General features: G+C 38.2%; 1 protein-coding gene across 2 annotated transcripts in view; it reads right to left on the bottom strand.

Moving 5' to 3' along the window:
* Window positions 1–2,230: 2,230 nt before the first annotated feature.
* wdr93 (WD repeat domain 93) overlaps window positions 2,231–9,058 on the bottom strand; it is an 11,565-nt gene continuing 4,737 nt past the window's right edge. For both annotated transcript variants that reach the window (XM_005733390.2, XM_005733391.1), the window contains 14 exons: window positions 8,562–8,763; window positions 7,879–7,943; window positions 7,676–7,754; window positions 7,506–7,579; window positions 6,532–6,601; window positions 6,202–6,358; window positions 5,488–5,552; window positions 5,134–5,220; window positions 4,864–4,995; window positions 3,783–3,990; window positions 3,642–3,702; window positions 2,914–3,070; window positions 2,635–2,821; window positions 2,231–2,511 (listed from right to left, as the gene is read on the bottom strand). In XM_005733390.2, the coding sequence (XP_005733447.1) occupies window positions 2,424–2,511; window positions 2,635–2,821; window positions 2,914–3,070; window positions 3,642–3,702; window positions 3,783–3,990; window positions 4,864–4,995; window positions 5,134–5,220; window positions 5,488–5,552; window positions 6,202–6,358; window positions 6,532–6,601; window positions 7,506–7,579; window positions 7,676–7,754; window positions 7,879–7,943; window positions 8,562–8,763 (1,632 nt within the window). In that variant the 3' untranslated portion in view covers window positions 2,231–2,423. The remainder of the gene's footprint in view (window positions 2,512–2,634; window positions 2,822–2,913; window positions 3,071–3,641; window positions 3,703–3,782; window positions 3,991–4,863; window positions 4,996–5,133; window positions 5,221–5,487; window positions 5,553–6,201; window positions 6,359–6,531; window positions 6,602–7,505; window positions 7,580–7,675; window positions 7,755–7,878; window positions 7,944–8,561; window positions 8,764–9,058) is intronic.

Here is a 9,058-nt window from a genome sequence, read left to right as displayed (position 1 = left end):
TTGCGAGATCTCGCAAAAGTCCGTCTTAATTTTTTTTCTCCCATGTCCCCTGTGGTGCTCCGTACTCTTAAGCTACACTGTGTAATTGTTTTTGTTAATTTTGTTGCATAACATTTTTTTTCCTGTCTTCTGAAAACATGACTTATGACACATTCAAGGCCCCAAAAGGCAACAAAATGTCAACATGCTGCGACTGAGCTCAGCTCAGCTTGCATACATTCATCCTTTAAATAAATGTCCCTCGAGCTCAGCAGATATAAAAGCAAGGACCATTTTTCTACAAGTCACATTTAATACCTGAAATCTGATCTTACTTGAAATAAAATAAAAACCTGAGATTCATGGTTTGAGTCACTTTTGGATTTATGAGTTCTCCCAGGTAAAGTTTTGCTGTGAGAGGACCATGTTTCAGCAACTTTGTATCCGAAATCATGAACATTTACTGCAAATAACACAGGCATGAAACCTTATTTCCCTCTATGAACATCATGCTCATTTTGGAGACTACACATTAGTTGTTAGTCTCCAAAATGAGCATGATGTTCATAAACCTATCAGGATAAAATTTAATGAGGTCATAGACAATGTTCCCTCTAAGCTGCGCACGTGCGCAATTGAGCACTGCTGGCACGCTCTCTGCGCACAGAAAATCTGTGTTGTGCACAAAAAAAATCTAACCTGAATTGAAATTAAAATTAATACTATAACAATTCTGTTTTGCAGTGTTAGTCAGTGACTGGCTGCTCCCATATGGGATTAGAACGATGCCACCTTATCCCATAGTCCAGTCAATGATGCGATTTACATTCGTATATACGCAGCTAATCAGCGTGGTTGACAGGCTATGACAGCGTCCTTATGTGCCGACACCGGTGTTTTAGCTAGGAAAGCTGCGTGGCTGATGTGGAGTGAAGCCACGTTAATGACAACGTGTACAAGCTGTAAGCAGGACAGACGGAACAATTGACGGAAAAAGTATGGACTTGGATTTTCTTCCTGAATACTGTCGTTGTTTATATTTACTGCAGGAATAAACGGTAAAAACGGCGTTTTATAAGAAAAAAGGCTCGAAAGCACTCTCCGCATGTGAGCAAAAACTCCACCCCCCTCTCCCTTTCCTATTCGTCCAAAAAAGTACTATGTCAACCAATCAAAAAATGATATGGCAACGTGGCATCTAGTTGTTAAGAAATGGGGGGAAGTTTTAGGAGTGACGGCGGCGGTGCTTTGAGATGTGAGAGATTTGAGACGTTTAGCGCAAATCTTGTGTAGTTAGTGTGTAGTGTAGTTTTTGTTGTGTGTGTCAGAACAATGAGGCGACTGCTGAATGTTACAGAAGTTACAGGAGTGATACATCTCCTGTTGTAAGGCTTGCAGGTATCAGGCTTGTGATGTTCTCCTTTATCTCATAGTGGACAGAAAATTTTTTTTGGAGTGGCACAAATAATTTGTGTGGCATCAGATTTGATGCAGAACAGCTGATTGTTCTAAAAATAGTTTGAAATGTTTATTTAAAAAACCGCCTTGGCTGCATTAAAAAAATAGCTGCAAAATTTTTTTTTGAAGAATTAACTATATAATTAATTGCCCAGCATTGGTCATTATATACTATATTTTGCAGACAGAGAGTTACAGGACTCTCTCCCAGACCACAGACTCATAATACAAGTCAGCGCTTTTTAAAAAAGAAAGAAAGTTGTGCTTTCAAAATTGGAGTTCAAGTTATTTTTACTTCCAATAGTGTTAACATACTACACAGGTCAATGACTAGATTTTTTTTTACATTTTCATTGTAAGTGGGCTAAAGCAGTTAATTAAAAGTAGTCTAACATAAATGTAAATGCTGTAATTTGATTATTTTAATAAACCATGTAACTTGGATGGATTAGATGCCGGCGTGACCACAGTGCACACGTCTGATGTCACTCACAGTGGTCCAAGGGATCGCTCAGGGAGTTTGTGTGTTCGCTCAGACACGTGAAAAATTAGAGGGAACATTGGTCATAGACCAAAAGAACAAAAGTTCAGTTTCCTGCAGGTACTTACAAAAGCAACTAAAGGAGTCGCCCCCTGCTGGCAATTAGAAAAATACAGGTTTAAATGAGTTCCCCTTTGGCTTCACATTTCAAATCTGGAAGCTACTCATCTTTTACATGCAGTCTTTGTGTGTGCCCATACACCAGGAAACAGATTCTCAAAATTATTGATGTTTTAATAAAACAATTTCAGTTTACAATTCAAATGCATCAAAAACATTTAAATAACAGAAAACAAGGACAATATCTTAAGACAATTTCAGCAGTTCTATATTTATATTTGCTAAGTTTATCAATTAAAGAAATAATATTTAATAGGATCCTCCACTTTGTGTCTGGGTGAGTAGTGCTTTACAGATGGTGGGAATCACTTTATTAGTATCTTTATCATTTGCTGCAATTCTTCATTGGATTTTCCTGCAGCTGCTCCCATGTCTGTGTCAGAGTTTTGTTCCTTTCCTCCACAGACTGTGCTCTTCACATGAAAATGCAGGAAAAACACAATGCTACTTTATCATTCTCATACACTTACTTTACTCATACAAGTCATTTGTGGAGTTCAAGAACAGTCTGCATACAGTACAAAAACAATGCTAACCTTTTCTGAAGGTAGAGATTGCAGGTTTCCTTTAAGGTGTTGTAGCTCAGAGTTTGCTGCTGTCGTGTGGACTCAGGATATGAAACAACGTGCTGCTTAAAGATGTCAGACTCTGCAAAACGGAAGACGAAAAGCTGGCTCTGGCTCCTTTCTTCAGATGTAACACTGCAGCTGGTGTCCTGGTCACCTGGATGAGAAATAAAAAAAACTTTATTTACAGTATTGTTCTAACATTAATCCAGGAACATGCTGTTATCATAAAATGGTGTTTGGGTTTACCTCGTATGAACAGACTCTGCTGTTTGGAGTTCAGCGCATAAATTGGACTGTGGGGAGTCGTAATGAGATGAGTTGTGGGAGGAGTCAGGAAGCACACAGTGGTGTTGTTGATGACATCTTGGATGGACATTTTTCCACTCCTTTGCATTACAAGTGACTCACAGAGGCAAGAGAAATGAGACAGTAAGATAAGAACTTAAAGTCATTAAAGGGAACCTATTGTGTTGATTTCCTAGTGCTTACTTCTATTTTTGAACCCTACTCCAGTAGCTGTGCATGACTTGCAGTTCAAAATAACCCATTTATCTTATACTAGGTCCACTGAACCTTTACATCATAAAGGTCCAATGGTGCATTTAGTCAGGGGCGTAATTTCCAGGGGGGGTTATGACCCCCCTAATAATCAGACCCAGCCAATATAACACCCCCCAATAAAATTATGAATGATCTTGCATAAATAGGCTGTTGATTTTCTTTACTCATTTCAGTTATTACCAGCAAAATAGTTTGCATGTTTAATCATCTGGGAATTTACCCAGATTTATTTATTTATTTAGACAGAAATCTTGACACCCCCCAATGTTCAGCACAAAATTATGCCCATGCATTTAGTGCAGTCTCAAGCCTGAGCTTTTGTCTCACAAGGGTTATTTGCCCATACACTGACCTCATTATAAGTATTATGGCAATCCATTGTATATTTTTATCAACAGCTTGAGTATTCCTACCAATCCCTGCAGGAACTGTGCTGACGCAGTGACAGTTGGGAGGTCCTTGCTGTCCTTTGGCCTGAACAGACACATAAAGTGATGTGTAAACATTTAATCTAATACAATGCCACGCTACCACGCATGTAAAACTCAGACAACCTTTCAGAGAGCTGCTTTGTGCTGGGTTTTGTCCCCCGTCCAGTTGTGACGGTTTGAATTGCTCCACTTTTACACAATATCAAAAGATGGACTTTTTCAGCAGTAAAAATCTGGAAGTCATCATCAGTCACAGGGCAGCAATCCACAAACTGTACCCTGAATAAGGCGCTGTTTGCTTCTGGCATTAAAACGAGAGACAATGGAGCCCCTGGAAATAAAAACAAAGAGGAATAAACAGGCTAAAATTAGTTTAGAATAGAAATAAATAAAAAGCTTTAAGACTTTTAGCCTCATAGATATTACATCAGAGACTGTGTATTTGTCTGCTATCTGACTCCTGCTAATTACTGTTTTCAGTCATGTTTTTGTTGGAGAATAAATATATCTGTCAGCTTACTGAGAACGTGATTATTAGCTGAACTGTGTTGTCATGTGCACAGCTGGATGCGTGTTTAACTTTGGAAGCACTTAATAATACTGACACTGTTGTGTCAGTATTATTAAGTGTCAGTAAGGGAGACAAAAGGATGTCTGCCTTTTCTGTCCATGTGTTTGCAGAGACACAGAATAGAAGAAAATGGATATTCTGTGAGGAAACCAATAATTGCTTTTCATCTAACTTCCTGAGAACATCTGATTTTTTTGTATAAGAACTTTAGAATATATTTTAAAAAAGCCCTGCCAATTTACAGGCCCCTTTAAATACACATGCGTGGGTAAAACTTTGGTGGCTTTTGATTTATATATATATATTTTTTAGTAGTTTTGAGTCCTCATATCTAACTAAAGTACAAGACGATTTTAAACTCATTCCTGAGTGTCATGAGCTAGAGACAAAATCTTTTTTTTCTTCAGCATATTACTCATATTCTCATATTCTCATAGCATATTACTCATATACTCATATTCTCATTCATTTTACTTTACAGAATGTGAACTGATGTTCACATTCTATTTTCCAGATTTCATTTTAACGGAAAACAAGGATGTCTGCAGAAACTCTGTAAACTCCCAATCAAAGAAAGCTCTGGAGAATTCAACCATGGTGACATTTTAGAGCTGCCCCGTAGGATTTACTCACCGGATCGCCTGTCCCAGACACACACCAAGGCATCACTGAGCCCAAGAGCGATGTAACGGTTGCATTTACTAACAGCTGAGCAGAGGATTTCCATTGCATTTGGCCACAATACATCTGGCATCGGGTCCACATCTGCATCAAACAGAAGGCCATTCCAAAACGTTAAAATAATCTCACTGGTGTAAAGAAAAGTATGCTGTAATATCAGCACTTTTTAAAGCTTTTGTTCTTAGTATCTAGACTTATCTCTTAATTAATAAAATATCATACTTGGGCTGCTCTTTGGTGGTTTTTTTAGGAAATACTGAAGAAGATTACAGCTGCCACTCCACCACACAGCAACAGCGACAAGTAATCCTAAGAAAAGGTCAGACAGTGAAAATGACATTAGCAGGAGCATGGTCTGCATACAGACTTGAATATGTCTTTAATGGATCTGACTGTTGAATGCATAACGAATACAATCCAAAGCAGGAGGATACCCTTGTGACTTTCAATCAGTTCATCAATCGTACATATAAGGTCAGAAAGACAGAAGGATCATTATTGTGGAAACTTCCATATGGGTTTGACATATTTAAATTACTGTTAAGCAATTAAGCAATAACACTTAATGCTACAAACCTGGCTGAAACTCTGCTTTGCTGTCACCAGGACCACAGGGCAGAAGAAAGTGCCACGTGCAATGTCTGGAAAAGATTCAGTAACTAATATGTAACAAAAGAGATAATTGTTTGCAGACAGACAGATTACAAATGCTGGAGTACCCAAAGGTGAGTTTTATTTACTCTTTATATTAAGATGTAGAACTAACTCATCTTATGTCTTTAATACTGGATTTGCTGATAATGTAGTGACTGGTTTGATTAGTGATTCTTTGCATTTCTGAATGAGTCTGTTAGTGTCATTCTAGTTTTCTTTAGTTAACCACATGAGGTCTTAGAGGGCAACCACACAGGAAGTGAGGAGCACCAATGTGGCAACTACAGACCACTAAAAGTCAACAACATTCGACGACTTCAAACGACTACGAGCAAAATATCTGCTGGCGATGCAAAGTGGGCAGATTTTTAAATTTTGAGGTGAGCGAGCAGGATGACATTTACAAATATAAACAAAATGAGCCTATAATTATTATCTAATACAGACAGACAATCTGCAGAATATCTGTGAACTCCCAATCAAGAAAAGCTCTGGAGAATTCAGCCATGGTGATATTTTAGAGATGCCCCGTAGGATTTATTTTAGACAGACAGACTGACCAAAACAAAACAGAGCAACCAATGAAAGCAGCTTAGCTTTGGAATGCTGATTGTATTGGCATGAACTTTATCACACCTTGGGCTTTCATTCATTTCCTTTCTTTTTCCTTCATCTGTACTGAAGGGCGGCTTCTCCAAACGATGGCTGCTGCTCCTGATTATGTCCAGAGCCAAACAGTGCATCAGAAAGTCTGTTGGCTGCGACGTCTCAGGTGGACTACTGAGTGCCTTCTCTGCCAAAAAGCAGAAACATGAAGGTCAGTTGCTTGGCTGCATTTTTATTTCAATCATAAAAACAAGAGATACAATACATAAAAACTGATAGACCCACATACATCTCTGCATGTTTGGTTAAATTGTAGCGCAGTGTAAATGTAATGCTTCTGCTCTAACAGAAAAGTTATACCTGTTGGGATTTTTGGTGGCCTGATTTGAATCATTACGGTAACTGGTGACCATTCAGATGAGTTTGGGTTCTGAGGATTAAAAAAAAACAAAAACACTGTTTATATAATGTGTGATTCAGTCACATGCAATATATAGTCTCGATCAAAAGACTACTTGCAAAATGGCAAAAAATCATATTCTGCATGGTTGGATCTTAACAAGGTTCCAAATAGAGCTTCAACATGTACCAAGAAGAAATGAGAGTGAGACAAAACTTTTTTTTTGAGCATGCAATTTATTGAAAACAATACTTAAACTGAAACAGGCTGTTTTACAACTGATCAAAAGTTTAGGACCACATGCCTTTAAAAGGCCAAATCTGTGAAAAAAAAAAGTGGATTCATTGTCATCCATTGCATCCATTTGAAAATCCTAGGTAACTTCCTTATTGCAACCTTCTGCATTCAGAAGGTTTTCAGAAAACCTGACCTCTGACCCTCACATTGAGGTCGAGGTGACTGAGATTCAAACTGAGATTTTTAATACATACACTTATCATATTAATTTGACAGTCCTTGTATCATCTTTCTTGAATTGTCATGTTCACAAAATTTTCAGAAAATTTGACTTCTGACCTTGGCCTTGAGGTCAACGTCATGGATATTTGAACTTGTCTAAGATTTTTAGTAGATATGCCTAAGGTATTAAATATGAAAATCCTAGCTGGGTGTTAATGCTACTTGCCCAGCTGGATGATGACAATACCCCAAGCATTTCAGGTTTAGAGGTAAAATCTAGAAAAACAACCAAGAGGATGGGAAAACCTGAAAAAAAAATGATGGTAACATAAGTCTAATATGAAAACAAATGGCATAAAGTACAAAGAGAGACTGGGATGTAACCAGGACTTCAAAATCTTTGGTCTTAGCACTCCTTCCCAGAGTTCGGTACCCAAAACACATTCTTATTTCAGTTTAAACTGTGACTCATTACCTGTGCATTCTCCAACTCTTTCAGCCATGCTGCTGAAGGAAACTGGTAGACCTCAAGCCAAACAGCTCCGCCGCCTGATAGGATATGTAAAATGAATAAAACTTTGCATTTGATTGCAAACTCTGTAACTAAATCCCATCATAAAAACTAAAATAGAAGTTCATACTTACAACTGAGTGATGCAGCTCCATAATTTCCCCCTTCAAACAGTTCAAATGACAAACAAATGCTCCTTTTGTTGATATCTTCCTGTTATTCAAATAATTGATTTGTTTCGTTTTTTTTTTAATAATTAAAAACAGAAAAATTCTAAGTGAAAACCACACCCTGTCCCAGTTATATAAGTCATTTAGTAAAATGTGACAATACACACCATAATGTTAGTAACGCAGAGGAGGTGTATCGAGTCTGAATGATGACCAAAGACTCTCGCAACACCTGTAGATGATAGCAATGATGTCAGTATGATGAATAACATTTAATAATATAGAACCTGTTTACACACTTCAAAAAGCATTACTGTCTAAGGCAGTGGTTCACAAAATGTACAATTAAAATGGAGCATTAAATGCACAAAAAGGCATGAATTAAATAACATTTACTACATTAATTACATCAGATGCCCTGATTAACCTAACAGTGGCTCAGACTGACTGCAAGAATAATATTTTTTATGACTTAAAAATGAACAGTTTTTTGGGTGGAGTTAACTTATGCTAAGATTGTGCCAAGAAACCCAACAAGGCTCTTGGAAACCAAACATCCCTTCTTAGAGAAAATGTGCCTACTGCACAGATTCCTAACCAGAGGCAGCAGCAAAGTCTGATTTTGTGTGAAAGCGGCCAATAAAAAGAATAGTGACAGGAGCCTGTCCTATCTGTCATAGGGTGAGAGGGCGGGGTGCATCTTGGACAGCTTGCCAGGGCATTGCACGGCCAAATGTCAGTGTGCGTTTGCTAATCTATAAACTTCCAGCTGTCTGATATATTTTTATGGCAGATAATTGTTATAAACAGCAGAAGCAACCCAAGGAAAGCCTGGTGGACCATAACTCACCCATATCATCAACAGTGCCAAGCAGATACATGGTCTTAGACATACTGGTCATCTGGATAGATGTCATTTCCAGCCTGTCCTGCAGCCACCCTGCAACACGATTCAGAGATGACGCACACCACACAGACAAGCCCCCGGAGTGGCCCAGACAGAGATACCTGCCGTCGTCTGAGCAAGTCAAGCAGTTGGTGTTTCCTGGGAGCTGACAAATGAGGGAAATAAGTATTTATAGAAGCAAGTCTCACCACTAAACACCTTATATCGGCCGCTATTTTGAAACAATAACTTCATGAATTTCATTAATCACAAGTATGTGAAATTGCACGTATAGAATCACCAGTGAAATGAAATCTCATAACAAATGCTCAAAAATACTTACTCACACCTGTAAGTTGTATTTCTACAATCTTCCCACAGGTTTCAATTAGGGGTGCAACGATATTCGTATCGATATTGAACCGTTCGATACAGTGCTTTCGGTTCGGTACGCATATGTA

This window comes from Pundamilia nyererei, unplaced genomic scaffold (assembly GCF_000239375.1).
Source record: "Pundamilia nyererei isolate P.nyererei 1_Seehausen unplaced genomic scaffold, PunNye1.0 scaffold00051, whole genome shotgun sequence".
NCBI lineage: Eukaryota > Metazoa > Chordata > Actinopteri > Cichliformes > Cichlidae > Pundamilia > Pundamilia nyererei.
This window is presented reverse-complemented; position numbering and strand designations above follow the sequence as displayed.